The sequence below is a fragment of the Solanum verrucosum genome, unplaced genomic scaffold (genome assembly GCF_900185275.1).
Source record: "Solanum verrucosum unplaced genomic scaffold, falcon-dt-bn FXZP01000049.1, whole genome shotgun sequence".
In the NCBI taxonomy this organism is placed as follows: Eukaryota; Viridiplantae; Streptophyta; class Magnoliopsida; order Solanales; family Solanaceae; genus Solanum; species Solanum verrucosum.
The window spans coordinates 1,338,812-1,359,738 of NW_026020221.1; the positions used below are offsets into that span (position 1 = coordinate 1,338,812).

At 34.0% G+C, this 20,927-nt stretch overlaps 2 protein-coding genes and 1 pseudogene across 4 annotated transcripts in view; 2 read left to right on the forward strand and 1 right to left on the reverse strand.

The window, feature by feature from the left end:
• The window catches only part of LOC125831646 (uncharacterized), an 831,707-nt gene extending 830,972 nt beyond the window's left edge, over nt 1-735 (forward strand). For all 3 annotated transcript variants that reach the window (XM_049510817.1, XM_049510819.1, XM_049510816.1), the window contains exon 4: nt 96-735. In XM_049510817.1, the coding sequence (XP_049366774.1) occupies nt 96-305 (210 nt within the window). In that variant the 3' untranslated portion in view covers nt 306-735. The remainder of the gene's footprint in view (nt 1-95) is intronic.
• Nucleotides 736-1,023: 288 nt separating this feature from the next.
• On the reverse strand, nt 1,024-2,767 carry LOC125831022 (arogenate dehydrogenase 2, chloroplastic-like; annotated as a pseudogene).
• Nucleotides 2,768-7,604: 4,837 nt separating this feature from the next.
• LOC125831594 (GATA transcription factor 26-like) lies at nt 7,605-15,346 on the forward strand. The gene is made up of 8 exons (XM_049510763.1): nt 7,605-8,063; nt 10,558-10,923; nt 11,601-12,030; nt 12,407-12,479; nt 12,861-12,964; nt 13,154-13,340; nt 13,426-13,546; nt 14,746-15,346. The coding sequence occupies exons 1-8, from the start codon at nt 8,024-8,026 to the stop codon at nt 15,039-15,041; spliced, it is 1,617 nt and encodes a 538-aa protein (XP_049366720.1). The 5' UTR covers nt 7,605-8,023; the 3' UTR covers nt 15,042-15,346.
• The last annotated feature ends 5,581 nt before the right edge of the window (nt 15,347-20,927 follow it).

Below are 20,927 nucleotides of genomic sequence, written 5' to 3' on the forward strand. Positions count from 1 at the left end.
TATTACTTTGCTGATGTTATATGCCACTCCTGGTGCTTTGGCTGATCTTCTGGCTTGGACTCATTGCTCAAAAAAAAATTGGTGAATGCTTTCAGGAGGCTGCTGTTGATGACTATTTCAAGCCAATAAACATGGAAGCAGAAACAATAGTGAAAATGCAGCTTGAAGGAGAGGAGAATAGAACTAAGGATATGATGAATATCCTGCAGAAGCAAGCTTTTCTTGAGAGACTTCAGGCGGAAAAGCTAATAAGTGCAGAAAATGTGGGCACGAATAAACATAACCAAGATAAAGCATCTACATAGATTCCACCAGAAGTAAAAGATGATTTTGTAGAGGTATAAATTGTTCTTGATAATGAAACTATACGAATTCATATAGTTTTGCTTCTTAGATATGGCATGGTTTTGGCGATCTGAGTGAGAAAAAGATGATCTGCCCGGCTGTCCCTTTCAGAGCATCTGATAAATTTGGAACGAGTAGAGGCCGGAATCTACTTTTGTTTATTTCAATACACATGCTAGTCATATTTCCTGTTGTAAATTATACGTTGTCCCAATGGGGTTTTTTCGTTTCGTTCCCAGCATAAAGTTGTTTATTGTTTCAGTAATCACATTCAGCTTCAGCTCTATAACAGATTATTTTTCTCACTGAAAACAGAAGAAAATGTTTAAAACTCACACAAGAGGGACAAACTTGTCCATATGTCTGATTGTAATATAGAAATTTGTGATGGAAGGATCTTTCTTGGTATCGAAGTCTCAAACTCATGAGGAAATAACTCAACTCTCATTACGTAAAAGATCAACTATTGCTTATTTTGTTCAATCTTAAGATATATCACATGTGTTTCTTGTTCTATGCCTCAAAATATTTATACTTTTTTTTATCCCACTGCTGAAAGTATTGTTACCTAATATTGCAAGATAAATTAAACTAATCAACATCATGTCATCACAAGGCATACAATAATATTTAGTACTTTCTTCTTCTTTTTTTGTAGCATAGACCATAGTTACATTGCTAGTATTGAATTGCCACATTAAAGATTGTGTTAATAATACATCCTTTGAATCCCAGACCAACAAAAATGCAGACATACCAAGATTCAGAATTCCCCCAGTTGTTCTGAGATTTAATAGCATCCGATGAAGGGACTGTTAAATCATGTAAATTCCCAAATAACTCCTCCTTCAAAGCCTCAAAAGCCAAGTCAAGTCTTTCCAACTCCTCCATAGCATTTTTATCGTACATAAACATCCCAGAGTACAAGTCAAAGCTATCACTAGCAGCATTCTCCACCAAATTCTCATACCCTTTAGTATTAATAGGAGGTGTTGGAGAAGTTAACACCCTCCCCATTGTATGTGTAAGAAACTGTGAATCTGCAGCCAGCTTATCATACACCCTTCTTTCTCAAATATATCAAGAAACTTGTCAACGCTTGTTGTTCTTGATCTCCCTTCACCAATTTGAACACAAAGGCCAAACCTTTCCAACTATTCTTACCACTTTCAGGTCCAAATTAACATGGGATGAGTACAAAGAATATCAAAATGGATAGGCAAAACTTGTAGAGAAATGTTCTTTGGAAATTCTTTTACTGATAAAACATCAACAAACAATGTGTTCCTCTTCAGCCTTTGAATTGGTAGTGACCTATGAACAGATTCATGTTGAAATTATTGAAGTACAAAGGAAAAAAACACCAGGGTGTTGCTCACAAAGATCACGTGGATCTTGGAAAAAAGAAACCCCTAAAGAAAGAATTAGCAATATGGGAATAATCGATTCTTGAATGGGCAAACACAACATGACCTCGACGAACAAAGGCTTTTGCAAGAAATTGCCAAAGTTACCAAGATCCACTATGACAATTTTGAGCTTACTTGACTGAGCATATTGATTTGATCTAATTCATAATCATACGGTTGTGCAACATCAATGGCTTTGATACTCAGGTGGCGGTGGTGGATGATTTTTGATGGAGAAGTCTGCTGCTGCTGGGTTGCTGAGATGAGAGTTGAGACCAATTACAACTTGAATTGCAGGTGGGGTGGCTTGGATTGAAGTGGGGTGGGGTGAAATTAAGACACCATGGTATTTGTCTATACAGAATGATTCTTGATTTTCTCATCTTTGATTCTTCAAATGAAGTTCTACAAGATTTGAGCGATATTCCCTTAAATAAGATCAAGCTTAGCTGACTGCTATTTCAAAGCCATTGATACTGCACATCCATATCATTATGAAGTATTGGTGTCAAATCAATATGCTGAGTCAGTCACGTAGGCTCAAAATTGCCGTCGTAGTGGATTTTTGTAAATTTCTTGTAAAAGCCTTAATTTGTTCGTCAAGATCGATCATATTATGTTTGCTCATTCAAGAACAAATTACTAATTCTTTAGGGGTTTCTTTTTTCCAAGATCCATGCACATGATTTTTTTAAGCAATACCCTGATGTTATTGTCCTTTAATTTGTACTTCAATAATTTCAACTGAACCAATTCAAAATCCGAAGATGAACATCGTTGTTTGTTGATGTATTATCAGTAAAAGAATTATCAATAGGAGTAGTATTTTTTTTCTACTTCCATGCCAAATATAATAGAAATGATTAAAAAATCTTGCTACGCGGTAGAAAAAAAAAACATTTGTATATATCTAACAACACAAAACGAGAAAGCCGAACCTGCAAACGCCTGGGAGAAACAGCTGCTCTCTCATTCAATTCCGTATTCTTCAAGTAATTCCCTACTTTTATCATCCCTTTTATTGCTCTTTAATTTCTTCTTCATTCAGAATTCAAAAATCTCAATGGTAGTTGAGAAACCAATTTGCCTGAAACAACAACCAGAAAATGAAAAGTAGAAGAAGGTCGATATTCAAGATAGCTATAGCTACCCCAATATATATACATAATTTTATATGCTAAGGTTTTTGACTTATAATTATTATTACGAGATGACACTCGCCCGTGAACAGACTTATTTGTTTAGGTGGTTTGCTTCATAATGTATCCTAGAAAAAATTGTATGAAGTATGTATGTCATATATATTAAATTAATTATTTTTTAATAATTATATTTCATCCTATTTTTTTTAAAGTTTATCATTCGAATTATACAATCCGTCAATCTCAACACGTGATTTGGTATAAAACTTGAGACCTTACTTTGAAATGGTGAAATCTTCTCTGATTTTGGGATGAAAATCATAGGGGTGTACAAAACCGAACCAAACCATAAACCGAGTCAACCCGAAAAAAAACCCGACTAGAAGTTTAGTTTGACTTGGTTTGGTTTTGAAAAAAAAAATCCGACTACATTTGAGTTGGTTTGGTTTTAACTAAAAAAAAACAACCCAAGACCAAACCAACCCGAATTATATATATAATTTTAAAATTTTATTTTATACATAAAAATATTTACTTTGATATAATTTTTAAATATTTCTTATACTTTTCCATAGTTTTTATCTTTTAATATATTATTTCAAGTTTGAAACTTAGAATTATGAATGGGCCAATAAAGATTATAGTCCACAGATGTTGGCAATTATAATAAAGCTTAAATCAAAATCAAATTAATACTAATGCAAAAAGAAAATCAATTCAACACTAAGAATGACAATAATATTGAATATTTGTTCTTTAGTTTTATATTGGTTTAGACAATTAAAATACATAATTTAATTTTAATTTTCTTTAATATTTAGTCATGTAACTAATACTTATTAAACTTAATTTTAGCATGATTTAGTACTTTTAAATTATGATCATTTTCATTATGACTTGTTAATTTGCAATATTTGTTTTACGCGATTTCATTACTATTATTTTTATTGGATATTTTAGTGTCATTAATCATATTATATTGTGTTATATTTTTAAGAAACATCTTAGATAGTTGTATTTTGGTAGGACTAAAGAAATATTTGAAATACAAGTAAATTATATGTTTGTATGAATACTTTAACGGAAAAACCCGAAAAACCCGAAAAAACCCGAGGTTGAAAAACCCAAGTTTTATTGGTTTGATTTGGTTTATAAATTTAAAAATCCGATAATGATTTGGTTTGATATTTGAAAAACTCAAACCAACCCGGCCATGTACACCCCTAGGTTTGGAACATTCTAAAAATAGAACAAAGAAAGACAATAAGAAGGCCATGCACTACAAAAGATAAAGGAGAAAAGATTCTAACCCTAAATAGATTTGGATATATTTAAATCAGGGTAATATGGTAATTTAGAGAGATTTTAGGAAAAAATGTTGATTTGGGATGTTAGTACAAATTATTTTGGGCTTTTATTTTAATAATTAATACAATATATATTATTTAACAACAATTAATAGTCATATACAAAATTTAAAAATATTGATGAAATTTTTGCTAATATAAAATATAGATACAAAATATCTACTTATAATTAATTTCCTTTAATAAATACAAAATTTGAAATAAGGTGATGACAATTCATTGTTAATGAAAAGAGGTGTAAAAAGAAAACCATAACTTCAATAATAAAACAAATAATTTTATTAGTAATTATAGAAATGTGATAATGACGATAATAGTAATAGCAAAAATTAAATAGTCGTAGTAGTAAGAAAAGTCGTGAAAAAAAGTATTTTGATATTTTATTAATTTAGAAGCTTGAGAAAAAATAAATAGAAAGAAATGAGAGTGGTGTCAACAGTCTCGTTGCTTCGGTGAATCATTTGAGCGTCGATACATATTGAGCGTCGTAGAGCTAGACTAGTGAGCTTGTGTTGTTTGCCCAATAAATTATCTATCGAAAGTATCACTTGAATTAATTGACTCTCAATTATCAATAGATTTTAATTTTAATCCTTGCAATAAGAAGACTCATTATCACTTCACATAAGTTTGGGGGTAAATTCATCTCGAAGTGGGACGTACGGACCATATATCATACAAGAAGCCTATTCAAATGGCATGCACTTACAAGTTTAATTTGTTGATGTAGATAGTATGAGGATCAGTCCTATTAACGCAAAATTCCTGAAGAGCAACTACCCTTAAAGCGAGATGACGCTCCTTAAGGTACAAGCATAAATTATATGTCACTCTTGACCGCAAGAGTATAAACTGTACACAACATTCTAAAAAAAAATTTGCTAGGTTGAAAATCTCTAAAGAGGCAGCCTAGACAAAAGTTAGGAAACAAAAAAAAAATCACTTCAAGAACTACGTTGTGACTTGATTCTCTTCACCGAGGTACGTAGGCGTTTAAAATTACATTCGAAGATTAGTTGCGTGAGTGTCAAAAACCACATGTTCCCACTTGATCGGTGACTAAGACTATGAGTACTCTTTCATCAAATTTCAGACTTAGCACCAAATGGTGGTGACTCGCTAGAGGCAAGCTTTGAATTAGAAGCTAGCGGAAACTGAGTTGTTGAATTTTACCCTGTTGTTTACTTGCTTGCACTGAATACTACTTCTGTTTATTACTCTATGTTCATGTTTAATTCAGAAGCATGCTGATGGACTATTAGCTTGGTGGTCCTGATTTTATTCTTTAATCCGACTTCTGTACTCACAATCTTAGAGAGTCGTTTTTTCATTTTTAAGTGGAATGTTCATTATGGCTTTTTAAGTCCGCCGTCAAATTTCAGGGCTCAATCCTAGACAGGCGATGGAAACTATCAAGCTGGAGTACGGTAGGAGCAGAGGGAAGCCTCAGTAATCTCATCAAAAGGTTGTGATCAGAGCTTGTTTTGTCTGTGGTCCAAATAGAAACTAGTCATGAGCAGGTTTGAAGAATAATGATACGAAGCCTTGAGAGTTGGAATGCCTTTTGTCATGGGTCCTTAAAAAACAGTGACACATTTTGAGTAAGAAATAGGACTTAATTAGTAAGGTGCGCTCAAAAAGTAGTTTCTTAAAGTTGGTAACAATTAAAAACATATTGAGCAAAAAGAATTGAGCGGATAAACTATTCAAAAAATTGGAAAAAAACTTTGTACGGAAGGGTGATGCATAATAGTCAATAAAGTAGGATGAAAATCATGGAATATCAAGGTTCGAATCTTAGCATCGGTAAATAAAAGGTTGGTGATATCTTTTTATCTTCCTAAGCCTTGGTGGGGAGAGTTATTCGATACCTATACTGTGCAAGGTAGCGGATTCCTTCATGCCCTTGATAGGTCTAAGCTACTTTTTACTCGATTGGTTGTCCCTTTCAAAGCATCCGATAAATTTGTAACGAGTAGAGGCTGGAATCTACTTTTGTTTGCTTCAATTACACATGCTAGTCATGTTTCCTATTGTACATTATACATTTTCCCAATGGGATTTTTTCCTTTCGATCCCAGCATAAAGGGGTTTATTGTTCCAGTAATCACATTCAGCTTCAGCTCTATAACTGATTATTTTTCTTTACTGAAAACAGAAGAAAACTTTTAAAACTAACACAAGAGGGACAAACTTGTCCATGTGTCTGATTGTAATATACTTATAATAATGCACTGTTGCTTATTTTGTTCTTTTGTAAGTATCATATTTTTTTATCCCGTTATTGTGAAAGTATTGTTACTTTTTTTTATTTCACCGGTGAACTAACAACCTTTAGATTGGAAGTGAAGAATGCTTGCCATCCGAGTAACTTCTTCTTTTACCATGTAAAAGTATATGCAATTTTTCCAAATTAAGGACTTTTTATTTTTTAACTCTCCTATGTTCACAACACACTACTCTCTAGGCTCAAGTACATGATATGAGACATAAATGTTGACAACCACTTATTGAAGACTTAGTAAAAATGAGAACTTAGTCAGTGCATGCCAATGAGTGGGACCCCATAATTATATAATCTCTATAGGAGGAGAGATCTAATGGTCAAAATGTGGCTGTGATTGTAAAGAGTGAAAACCAATAACTAAAGCACAAATTGCACCAAAGACCTACTACTTGCAAGATAACTTAAACTAATCAACCTCATGTCATCACAAGGCATATAGGAATATACAGTACTTTTCTTCTGTTTTATAATTTGTTTATCTTATTTTTAAAAAATATTTTTTCTAAAACAATATTTTAGTTTCAATTTTCTACAAAAACATATTTAAAATCATAAAATTTAAAATTTTATGCTAAGTCATAATAAGATAAATAAATTGAAACTTAACGGAATAGATGTTCTTACTTATCACAAATCAGTATATACAGAGGGTTGATAAAAAGGGTTCAAACAAACTCCTTTGTTTCTTTCTCCTGTTTTTTGTTTTCTTACAATTACTTTTCTATTCCTTTTAATATCTTATACTATATATTTGTTTTTTAAAAAAACAAACTTAAAAATATCCTAATCTTGATCCTTACTTTAAGAGTAATTCTTAGCAAAAACAATTTAAACACTTTAAACGGGTATTATCAAGAATAACCTGTAGTCAACAAGGACATTAGCAGTAATATTCTTCATACCTAAAACAATAAAGTTTATTTACTCAAAGATAAAAAGAGTAAAGAAAATTAATTTCTATTTCCAATAAATAAAGAGGGATTAGAACTTTTCAAGAAGATTTAACACCAAAGAAAGAAAAGAAACCAAAACATCTAGTATTATTTATATTTACAAAAACAACAAGAACCCCATTTTCCGTTCACATTTCACCTTCCTTTTTCCTAAATGTTCATAAAATTTCTTTAAATTTCAGTACCCATTTTTCTTCTTTATTGGATTGTACAAATTCTCAGCTGAAAAGAAAAATCCCATCTTTAATCCCTTTTTTACCTGTTCATAACTGCCTTTTTGCAGTGGGTTTTCTGGGACTTTTGTTTTACAGACTGTTCTTGATGTTCTTGGGTTTTTTGTGTTTTTATTGTAGAAAAGCTTTGATACCCAGTAACATATATATACCAAATATAAGATACTGAAAAGAAAATTTAATAGATATTTCATTTTATTAGTACTGTGAAATTTTCTAAAGGAAACAAAAAAAACTTTGAAATTTTATATTTTTCTGGAATTAAGGGGCAAAAAGAAATTGAACAGATGGGAAAGCAAGGACCTTGCTATCATTGTGGTGTTACAAGTGAGTTCTTGGTTATTCAATGTATTTTATCTCTCTCATGAATTTATTAATCTTCAGGAAAAAAATAGTCTTTTTAGCTTATAAAATTGTTCCTTTTATTGGATTAGTTTAGTTGTTCAATTATTGAACTGGATGACCATATGTTTGGTTGCTTCATAAGGGAAGAGATCACTGACCAATAAAAATTGATGAGTGATATGTGTTGTATGAGTTTATTTTGCTCGTACATTCACTTAACCACAATGAGGTAGGGGTAAGGTCTGCGCGTTCTACCCTTCCTAGACTCCACTCGTGGGATTTCATGGGGTATGTTGTTGTTGTATTCACTTAAATCTCTAGATTAGTTTATTGGGTTTGAGTTGAAATTTGATTCTGAATGGTTTCTGTTTATTGCCAACATTCTTTATCCCTCATCACTATGTTGTGTACTAGCCAATCCGCCAACTCCTTTGTGGAAAATATGTATGCTCAAAACTTGCTAAGAATCTAGAGGAGAACTGGCAATTATGGAGGTGAATTTGAATCCATTAATCATGAACATAGCATAACTTTTGTTTCGTTTTCATAGGTCAATGTAATTTAGGGATGTTCCCGAACTTTCGTCCTGTACTTCTTTTCCTTGTTCCCTTTCTATATGTGAAAAATGTACTTCCTCAGGTGTCACTTTTCGTGCCAATGAAATTCTTGCTCTTTGACATTATAGTTCCTCTAATAATGAACACATCATAAAAATGCCTACCGATGACTGGTCTTTTCAAAGTTCATGTTACTGATCGTTATAATTGAAGGGTGATTGTTCAGGCATATATGTGGATTGATTGTTACTCATTCATATTTTCATATAAACATTGGATTCAAGTCACTGGTGCAGTAGGCGCCAGTAGCACATTCTTCATCAGTGTTCATTGATCAAAGGCTTGTAGTGTTCTCTTGTGTTTCTTTACCTCACAAAATGAGCTCATTGGTTTCAAGTTGATATGTTAATCAGTGTTTATCCTCCTTGGGTTGTCTTTAACATTGTAATTGTGGCCTCACATTGTCAAATGCTTGCATTAACAAACTTATGATATTTTCTTAACAACCAAAATCAATCAATCAAGTCAATCACCTACTACTCGATAACTTGTTGTAATCGGCTATGAATATTCTATATTCATTTGTCTTTGTCAAAAAAAAAATTCTATATTCATTTGCTCTAGTCAGATGCAGCACATCACGAAGATAGTAGCGTTGTAAGTGATATCTTCTTGAAATCTTATCTCGTCTTTTGCTGCATAACCTACCGCGTTTGGAACTTTCATAGTTCAGCTTGTCTAAGAAAAGACTTGGTAAGTTTCGCTTTCCCCTCCATTGCTGGTGCTACTTAAAGTAGTAGTTGACATTAGGAAAAGCTTTTTTAGCTTGTACTCAACCTAGGTAACACATGTTTCGGAAGATGAGGTGAGAAACTGGTGGGTTGCCTATAGCTATGTCTTCGGCTTGGGTTTACAGGAAGTTCTTACTGATGTCACATTGTTTTAGTAATATAATATCCCAAAGCAAATGTCTTTAGAAGTCCACGCAATGCCGTGACTTTTGATGTTCAAATTCAATCCAGTTTTTCGCTCCTATTTATGGTGTTCTAGACTTGGTTTAGTTGTTCTATAAAAGTTTGGACCTTTGGTTGTCTTGTTGTACGATGAAGAAGAATTTCCTTAGTTCACTTCTCTTGACAACAATTATCACTTATGTGCTTTATCCTGTTGTTCTTTCTTTCTAAAAATATATGGAATCAGCTGCTAGTATCAATTTTACCTTTACTGTTGAGCCTTTTGAAAAAGAAACCTTGGATATCTTTCCATTTATTTGCATACTAAGTGACTATTACGGTGCATTGCAATAGCCAGCTATACCACTCTCTTCTTTTCTCAAAAGGAAACTCCATGCTCCAGTGTTCATTGCCCATGAGATGATAGGCAAATAAACTTCCTTTTCCCTGTTATTGCTTAGAAGCGCCCTTTGTGCTCCAACTCCATGATTTGTTTTCTTGCTCCTTGATGTTCTCTCTTTTGCCAGTATAACTTTTGCTTCGTAGTTGGACCACTACAACACTTATGGATTTTTCTACAGAAACTTTCGGTCTCTCATTTACATCAGAATAGTTGAAGTTTTTGATAGAGTTAATTGCATTTAAAGGAGAGGTTTGCTCTTGGGATTGTTCATGGGCTTACAAAGCAATTCTGAATGAAATTCTCTCACAAATCCTTGTTTTCTCTTCCATACTTTTGAAATGCAAGAACCTTTTGCCTCTTCATCTCCCTCCCCCTCCCCCAATTAATGGAAAAAAGACAACCAAGTGATCAAATTTACATTGCATATTTAAGATTATTATTGCAGGGGTGTGCTAATGTTCTTGTAATGTGTGTGAAATTCCTAGTTTCAATTCTCAGATGCCATTCTTTCTTCCCTCCGTATCTATGTAGAATACACTCTTAACATCAGCGTATTGCTGCAGGCACCCCACTTTGGCGTAATGGGCCTCCAGAAAAGCCAATATTGTGCAATGCATGTGGATCTCGGTGGAGAACAAAAGGAACATTGGCAAATTATACTCCTCTGCATGCACGACCAGAGTCTGATGATCTAGAAGATTATAGGGTGTGTAGGGTCAAAAACATGTCTTTGAAGAACAAAGAGGCAAAGGTGTTGAAACAAAAGCAAAATCATGATAATACTGTAGTTAGAACTCCTCCTGATTATTATCAGGGTTTCCTTAAGGGTTTAGATGAAGATACAAGCAATAGGTCAAGTTCTGGATCCGCCATCTCTAACACTGAGAGCTCTGCACAATTTGGTAGTACTGAAGCAAGTGATTTGACAGGTAATTAATTTATTAATGCAGGCTCTATTTCCAAAGAGACAACAAACTACAAAAACTGGATATTGGAACAGAGCTAATGAACTACAAAAGCTTGAAAATATTGGAACTGAATTATTTGATTCGTCAAGATGTAGACATGTTCCTGTATATCTTTTCTTGTTAGCTACTTGAAATACTCTGTAGGCTGTCATTTTTGGTAATGCTCATAGTTTCTGTTCTACATCTTTTGATTGAATTACCAATATTGGAACTGAATTATTTGATTCATCAAGATGTAGATATGTTCCTGTATATCTTTTCTCGTGAGCTACTTGAAATATTCTGTAGGCTGTCATTTTTGGTGATGATCATAGTTTATGTTCTACATCTTTTGATTGAATGACCAATATTACACTCAGGGTTAGTACCTTCTCTAGTGAAAACTTAGTGGTAAAATCTAGACCTTTCTCTTCTTCTCTCAATCAAATCACAGAAGGTACTTTGAATAGTATCTTCTTCCCTACCACATTTGTTATACATTCTCTCGCCTTTTCTTTTCTGTTCTTTGTTTATACTTTGTATTTGTCTTGTTCATTCTAACCTTCACTTCATAGTTGAAGACAACGCTCACTGAATTCTTGCATAATTGGGTGATTCTATGGCTTCATAAAATATTTCCCCCTTTATTGTGCTATCAGGCCCTGCCCAATCCAACAAATGGGAAGCAATGGTGCCTTCAAGGAAGAGAACCTGCATAAGTCGTTCAAAGCATTCTTCAGTTGAAAAGCTCACTAAAGACCTGTGTACCATCCTACATGAACAACAATCTTCATACTTCTCTGGATCTTCTGAAGAGGATTTGCTTTTTGAGAGTGACAAGCCTATGGTCTCTGTAGAGATTGGACATGGAAGTGTGCTTATTCGACATCCGAATTCAATAGGTAGAGAAGAAGAATCAGAAGGCAGTTCCCTGTCGGTTAATAACAAGCGACGTTATGTAAATGAGGCTTATTCACGATTGTCTACCCCACCTGTAAATATTAATAGGGGTGTCAATTTACCAAATCTTGGCACGGAGAGAACCAAGAAGCCTAACAGTCAGGGAATGGAACAACACCAGATTAAAAGGTGCTTTCTTCTTTAATCTTGATAGCATGCAAAAATGTCTTGAGAAATAAAGGTGCTGCTGCATGTGTTAGACTGGAAGAAAATGGATTTGAGGTTTTAAATGCATGAATATCCTGTTAATGTAAGTTGTGATGTGGCTCCACAAAAGATCCAATATGCATCAGGAAGATATATAAATCAGACCAGCACATGCTCTGGACCACATGGTATTTCATTACAATTACTAATTGTGCAGTAAGCTTGTGGTGGCATCAGATGGCATAATTCAAGCTTGTGGTGGCATTGGTTACCATAATTCCATTATTCCAAGAGCTTAGAACCATTCTCTTTGCCTTGATGTGTGCTTTCCATCCTCTGATTTTATTTTTAAATGCAGGGATAAGGATCACCTTGAAAAATTGCACATTCTTGGACATCATACTTCACCACTGTGCCATATAGACCTGAAGGTCAGTTGCTGCTTTTTGATTTCATTACAAATATTTTTTAGTTTCATCTAATATAACAATGGAATAATTCCTACAAGGCACACTTGTCTTTGCATCTGGAATACATTTCGTATTCCAGAATATTTCCTTGTGTTCATGGATTTTGCTCGTCTGTAGATATAAAATGGTTTTCTGCTTTTGATTATCATTTGAATATGTTTGAATTGCAAATATATCTTGCATTTTGCAAGGATTAGCTTCCTCTCTAAGTCAGAATATATTTGGCAAATGTTCAACTTGATTGTGGCTCTGTTGTCAATTGTTAATTCTTATCAGTACAGGTCCAAGCAATACTCTGGTGCAATGCTTCAGAACTTATATAATTATGATAATATGGTTCAGGATGTACTTAATTATGAAGAGTTCGTGACGCATTTCTCAACTGATGAACAGAAGCAACTACTAAAATACTTAGCTCCTGTTGATTCTTTTGCACCCCCAGATAGGTTTGTACAATTTACTTTGTATTCGTATCCTTTTCAATTGTCAGAAGTTTTTATAACATATACAACACTGAACTATTAATAACTAAATCAATTTCAGTGGGTGGCAAGAATCAAGTTTTCTTCCTCTTTGTCCTCCTTCTTCATCCTCGTCAAACTCTGATTGTGTTTCTCTTGTTTCTCTATCTGCAGTCTCAAAAACATGTTCGAGAGCTCTCATTTTGAGGAGAATTTGTCTTTCTTCCAGAAACTTCTTGCAGAAGGTGTTTTCGATAGCTCATTGTCAGGGGTGAAAATAGAAGATTCTAGGACCTTGAAGAGGTTAATATTGTGCTATTTAACAAAGTCAAAGTGGGTGGAAAAGTACAACCTTCTCAAGGTTTGGTCTTCTGTTTTTTTATGAACATTCTACTTTTTCTGAATAAATAGTGCAATTTTACTGAAGCTAATCTTGTTTATGTTAGGACACAAAATGTTCAAGTAGTACCAATGGTTATGAAGTTACAGGAGGGCCCGATGCTATTGGGACAGGTCATTCAGTAAATGTGAAGAGGCCACTGGAGGGGCACCATCCAAAGTATGCAGGTTGGTGCCTCTCTTTTTCTATTTTTGTTTTTTTAACAATGTTATGGCATTCAACAAATTCCTCTTAATTGCTTGACTAGTTCTCTTGAAAGTCGTTGAAGTGTGAAGCCATCTATCTAAAAACTTAAATTGTTAGAGAGAGCACATTTTTGTTTACTTAATTATGTTTTCAACACGCACCCTCATGTGGAGGTCTGATCTTTTTAATGGACCAAGCAGTTGTGGGTTCTTTTTTTAGTGGGTGAGGTGAGACTCAAACATCATACCATGTTGAAGTGTGTGACCATCTTATATAAAAGTTGAAGTTGTTAGAGAGAGCTCGAGCACACTGTTATTTACTTAATTATGTTTCAACCACAACAAATATTTACCTGAGGATTGTGAGAGGAGATGGAATTTACATGTGTGGGTGCTCAAAGCAGAGATGGCACAAGAAGATAGATATGAGGGCTTAAATAAGTTTGAACAATTCTCAATAAAGGTTCTAGCTTATTCATTATTTCTGGTATTGTAATATGCAAGAAACAGATAAAGGAATAGGTTACATGGGATAGTAATTGAGCATCATAGACAATGAGATGTGGTAGAATATCTTGGATGTGGAGGGTACCCTTATGTCTATTACTGTCCTAGATTGCAATGCATGGGGTGTCTAATCCTCTAACTAGTTATTTTACGCATCGCATTTTGTGACATAGCTTGTAAGACAAGGTCAGTGTCATGGCCTACTGTCTTGAGGGGGCTTGGTTCACGCTGGATAATTGTTAAGAGAAATTACCTATTGAAATGGAAGATGGAAATAGGGAAAAGAAAAAGTTCATCTCGATAATTGTCTTTCTCTCACCCTTTTTTTAAACTATATGCATATGGACCTTCCATCCCAGTTGTAAACAGGCAAGTAGTGACATTCATGACCGATATCTAGGTAAGAATTGCAACTTATTCAGTAGAAAATCATTGCCCTCTCACGTTTGGCTATGTTACCTGCCACCAAAAAGGAAAAAAAAAAAAGTGGGAATATTGTTTCTATATAATACATCAATTGTCTAGTCTATCACATATATGACTTGGGGTGGGGTTGGGGGTAATACTAGATCTTTTCTCTAAGTAACAAAAAATTCTGTAACTCTATGCGCTGTATGCACTTTGACAATATCATCGATTCATATGGAAATAATTTGCAGACCATTTCGCTTCAGGTGCAAAGAAAGAAATGAAGAGCCCCAAGAGGGTGGTGATGAAAAGTAGCTATGAGCAGAAGGAATTAGTAGACAACAATAGCTCTTGCTTCAGTCCGAAGTGCCTATTTCCCTTGCCTTCTAATAGTTCTCCTGTGCTGGATTCTTTCCATGTTGCAAATGACCAGGACGTGCTACTGGATGTGCCATCCAACAGCTCCTTTGCGCAGGCAGAACTCCTCCGACCAACATCTAATTTTACTGCACAAGCAAGCACCAGTAGCAGTTCTGTGTATCCACATCTTGTACGTCCCTAGTGGTAGTATCACAGTTTGCATTTTCATAGGGCATCTAGAAGCTACTTCAGCCAAACCAGATGATTGTGTCTGCATGTTCCTCACCAATCATGTGGTGATTTGCTGAAAGAGTTGGATGTTGTGCTGTTTATGTTTCCCCTTTGAGCTATGCTAAACAAAATTTTGGATTTAGCTGATGGATATGGTTGTTTACCCTTTTTTTTTTTCTTTCTGTAAAGATAGACAAACATTGTATAATATAGCTGGAAATGTGGGGAAGATGGTAATGTCCAGCACTTGTATGCAGTAAAGTTTTTCAACTTAAATTGGGGACAGCCTTTCTATCTGTTGGTTTTGTTGATGACAAAGTTATTTCTTCCAAAGGCAATTCAAATTTCGAAAAGGAGGGAACTGAGTTCCTTGCTCCTTCCAAGTATGCCAATAATTAGCATGAAGGGTGACTAGGAAGTTTGCCCCAAGAGAACCACACAAGGGTTTGTTTACAACATACCCAGTGTAATCCCACATGTGGGGGTGTGGGAGGATAGAGCGTATGCAAACTTTACCCTACACAATGGTTTGTTTTTTTCGCATTAGTAGTTTGGATAGCAGAATTGTAAAATTTGTATGTTAAGGAAAAAAGAAGATTCACCAACAAATAGGCAACAACGTATCTCAATTTGAAATTTGCTTAGAAGCTTGTGAGAATGTCTTACATCATTAGCTACCAGCCAATGATGGATTCAAGATTTGAACTTTATGGTTTTTCGGGATGTTATTGAGTTGTCCAACCATTTGAGTAGGTTCGAAATTTAATATTTATACATATTTAGTAAATTTCTTAATACATATGGGGTTTGATTCTATGGAACTGTTGGTCATACTTTACATTTGGACAGTTTCAGTGCATAATTTACATCAGTCAAAACCAAAGGAGTAGCCAGTAGTTTAGAATACCATATATATTGAACAGGGTTGGCGAGCTAGCGGGTGGTAGCAAGTACCCGTTGAAATACCCGAGGTGTCCAGAGCTGGCACCTTTAAAGTACCATTGACAACCTGCAGTGGCTCTGTCCATTCTTCAATCATTGTAGGTTTCGAAAGTGAAATCAATCAACAAATAGCTCCGGTGACCACCATCTAGGCCGAGGAAAAAGCATATCACGCCTCTTAGCAGTCTCAAAAAAGTCTGCATCCTTGTTTTCGCCATTCTTGTTCCCAAAAGCCACCATTGTAACTTCTATAATGTCTTTGAACTGCTCCTCCTTCATTGCCTTCCTTCCAACATGCTCCACTTTCCCATTCTTTTCTCCTCCCTTCATCCATAATGGCAATTCGCGGTTTCCCCTAATGCTTCCATCGGCACAAGCCGTACAGCTTTCCTTTATCCCATTTGCATGTTTTTTTCCATGAAAAACATGGTTCTCACCATCTTCAGACTCTGTTACTGCAAAATCCACAGTTCTCTTTATTCTATTATTGTCAACTACTTCATTTCGCACAATTTCTTCAACTTCTAAATCTGTGATTTCAGCGTCTATATCAACCAAGATTTGTGGAATTGAACTCTGCATACCACCCAAGTTCTTCTCACAAATCCTAATTCTCTTCCTTAACGGTTCATCAATATCACCCTCTGAATACTCAACTTCGTCAATTCTTTCCGATCCGTCACCTCCATGACACCTATTTACTGTAATTTCTCGGGGTTTTGAAAACCCTAGATTGTCCTTATCCTTCCCCAAATCAACCCTAACCTGAACCTCCGTACCATCACCGTAATCTACCGCAGTGTATTCGACAGCGGAAACATTAGCCGGTAAATCCACGGCTGTAACCGTATTAGGTCTCTGATCATCGGAGCCGGAGATACAGGTTTGAGAATTGTGGTTCTCTGGAGGAGTTTGAAATCCTTCATTTTTACGGGTGGAATTTTGGTCAATTGAGTCGGCAACTTGAAGTGATAACATGATAATTCCGAATTGTTTTGACGGGACCAGTGATGACGACTGTGCGGTGAAGGATTCAGGAAAGTTCTCAAATTCCACAGTGAACGGACAGTTACGAAGCTCCTCTTCATCGGCAGCATCGACACAGTTCCTGATAATCCCGGCGAACGGGCCGTCGGGTTCGTCCATTTCCGCTATTTCAAGGTGTGTGCGAGTGTGTTTCGTCGGAGCGAAATGGAGTGTTAGTTTTGAGTAACTAACTTAATTTTCGAGGGGTTTATTGTAAGCATAAAAATATTCCCGCCTACCGCCTGTGACATTAACGGTCACCGGTTCTGGATAATCAAGACCACGTCGGATATAACATTTACAACATGCCTCACGGAAATAAAAAAAAAACATTTTTTCTTGAGAATCTGCAAAAAAATTTAAATATTTGAATCGAAAGTGTCTAATAAAAAAAATTTATAATCTGTTTAGATGATCAGCTGAAACAAATTGTAAATTAAATATCTAAATAAAATTTACAGATAAATTCAATTAGTCCGACATAAATGATGTTTACGTCTTTACGATCATTTCTTACGAGTGATCTTGCTCATTTGGTTTCGTTTGGTTTATGAGAATATGTACACTAACTTTTTTTTAAATAAGCAAGTGCTAGGCCCCAGCTTAACTATCATTTTGAATCGATCGAGTTAGGTAACTATTAACTTATTGATTATTAAGTTACATGTTATGTGCAACGTTTACAAATATTACATGTAAAGCTAGAAAATAAAACAAAACAAAATTTTAGAATTAATTTATCTATTACGGATTGTTTGGTGTGAAAGATAAAAATAATAATTTCGGGATAAGTTTTTAGTACCCCTCAATTTTTTATTTGATTGCAAAGTGTGGGATAATTTATCCCACGATAAGTTATCCCAGAATAAAAATAATAATTTCAGGATAATAATTATCACCATGTAGACAGTAAAATTCGCGGCGAGAAAACAATAATCAAGAACAGAAAAATATCGCGACAATCGTATTTATTATTTTAAAGTGCGAGTGTTACAATCTCTATGATTTCTCAGAATTCGCCTTTTCAAATATAAATTCAAGAGCTCTTGAGCTTGATCTTGAATTTGTTTTAAACTTGATCTTGGATTCAAGGGCTTTAAAGCTTGTTCTTGAATCTTCGATGAACTAGAACTTGAACTTTATCTTGATCTTGACTTTTACTTGAATTCAAGGGTTTCGAGTTTGTTCTTGAATTCGATGGTCTTGATCTGGATCGTACTTGAACTTTAATGCTTGAATTCTTAAACTTGTAGCTTATAGAGAATTTTGTGGCGTTTGTACGACGGCTTTCTCTAGCTTCTTGTTTAGAATTTTTGGTCCCTTTTTTGAATTATGAGGACTCTTATTTATAGTTTTAGAGTAGAAGAGTTGTGATTGGAACAAGATTTCCTTCGACCAATCAAATTTAAGTTACATGACATATGAGATTTATGGAGCGGGCTTGTCATTTTGACACATGTCATGATCCTATTGGCTTCCTGTTTGACTTGACATGCCACATCATTTACCACGTGACACAAAAAATGGGCCTCTAGGATGAGATGAAATTGGGCTTAGCAAACTTGGCTCATCTATTGTAGCTCAAATCATTTAATTTAGACTTTGATGAAATACTTATTTATTGGACTTAACTAATTAACCCAATTATATTAATCCATAATATTTATTTGGACTATTATATTTATGAATTTATATAGAAAAAATTGTATGAAATAACAAACTATTAATTCAAATTAAATGTTATAGCCATAGTTTATTTTAATTGTAATTCGCAGCAAACATCTCCTTTTTTTGTCATCTGATTCGATATATAATTAACCATTTTTGGTATACAATTAGCCATTTTATACATTTCAGTATAAAATATATAAATGCATTTGTGTTTGTATAAAACGAGAGAAAAGTGTATATACAAATACATATATTTTCGTCCTATACACTTGTAATTGTACAAATACAGATCTTATTATACAAAGTACAATGTATAAATGAATTTATACAAAACTGAACAATTTGTATAAAATTGGATGTTTGTAGCGAATTATACAAATCAAAAGCTCCATAGCAAACATAAAATTTGCTATGGAACGCAATTATGCAAACTATAGCTATAACATACAAATATGATTTTTATGTTTGCTATATGTGAAAGTTGCTCTTTAATATAATTCGAATCATTTTTTAAATTTATATTTAATAAATTTTAAATAATTACACACCAGGATAGGTAATGTAGAATTAATTTATCTGTATGTATAATGCTGATTTGAACATGCGAACATGTATTGAGAGGATGAAGGAAGAAAGAGGGAGAAGATGAACGAGAAAGAGGGTTGCTGGACGTGGGGAGTGGGGGAAGCGGTAGATGTGAGTAGATTTTTTTTTAACTTATTAACAATCATTAATTAAGGAGTTTAAATTTAAGATAATTATTTAATACCATATTTAAGAGATTTGTGTATCTGATTAATTTTAAAAAAAAATATATGGTATAAATATTAAAAGTGATAGTATGTGTAATAGTTTTAAACTAGAGGTAAATATAGTATATATGGTAGTGATTATGTAGTTAAGTTAAGAAATTAAAATTTAAAATGGATCCAAGGAGAAAAAAAGTGAAAGAGAGAGAGAGAGTGAAGGGGATGTGATTTTTATTATGGAACCCAAAATTAGGTCAATCATATGAGCCTATATATTAAGTAATTTCAAATTGTTTTAACGGATGAGGATCTAAAATATCATTAAACCATGGAATTTGATACAATATTGCCTTCTCATCGACCTTATGAGCGTGGGCCGTTAGAATTAAGGGTATTTTTTAGTCAAAATATTGACGTCAGGGGTACTTGGGGGCAGAAAGATGGACAAAGAATAATTTTGTATTAATTCAAATAATTGAAGGGCATTTTAAGCTCTATCCCATGTAAAATATAATACTAATATTTTACATTTTATAAGAACTATACATTGATATACATATTTCAAAATTGTTGGCACAATTCTGTATGCACACATATATTGTGTATATCCTATTAGTGTATCAAAGATCAATTCTTAGCCTATTCTTATTTATTTGGGTGATGAATAAACTAACATGTAATATTTAAGTAGAGTTATCAGATATATTACTTGTACATGATACAGTATTAATTGGAGATACGTATAATGGAGTTAGCGATAGATTGAAGGTTTGAACACAAACTCTAGAGTTAAAAGGTTTTAGATTGAATTGGACTAAGACTAAATACATAAAGTGCAAGTTTAAAGACGTATGCAGAAGTAATAATTGGCACATAGGTCATTTCTATGAGAGGAAACTTTAAGTATTTTGGGTCAATAATTTCAAGAAATAAAAAATCAATAGGAATGCCACACATTATATTGAAGTGGGATGGATAAAATAGAAGCTCACATTCGGTGTATTATGTGATAAAAAGGTACCACCGAGATTTAAATAAATTTTTTATAGAGTGACTGTAGACCAACTATATTGTATTAAGCAGAGTGTTGGCTAATCAAGATTTCACACTTCAAAAAATGAGTGTTGGAGATGAGAATGCATAGATGGACGTTTGGACACACTAGGAGAGATAAAATTAGAAATAATGCTCAACAGGGTAAGGTGGGAGCGACCTCAATGGTGAACAAGATGTGAACGAGGTTGAGATAACTTAGGTATGTAAAGATGGAGAGTACAGATACTCCAATGAAGAGATAGATAGACTGGAAAATAATTGGATTCAAGTGATTTGACATGACATGATCCATCTTCAGCTCATCGTAAGAGATATAGGAAAGTATGTAGGTCAAGAATCTAGTAGCAAATTAGTATGTAGTCAAATGGTTATTTTATATTACTATCTTATTCTTCAAATCATATAACAATATT

Excerpts from the sequence above, each read along its gene's own strand:
- LOC125831594 (XM_049510763.1), top strand. The coding sequence starts at position 8,024 with ATGGGAAAGCAAGGACCTTGCTATCATTGTGGTGTTACAA. Across the intron at positions 10,924-11,600 it reads TGAAGCAAGTGATTTGACAG|GCCCTGCCCAATCCAACAAA; the intron begins GTAATTAATTTA and ends TTGTGCTATCAG. Across the intron at positions 12,965-13,153 it reads TCTTTTGCACCCCCAGATAG|TCTCAAAAACATGTTCGAGA; the intron begins GTTTGTACAATT and ends CTCTATCTGCAG.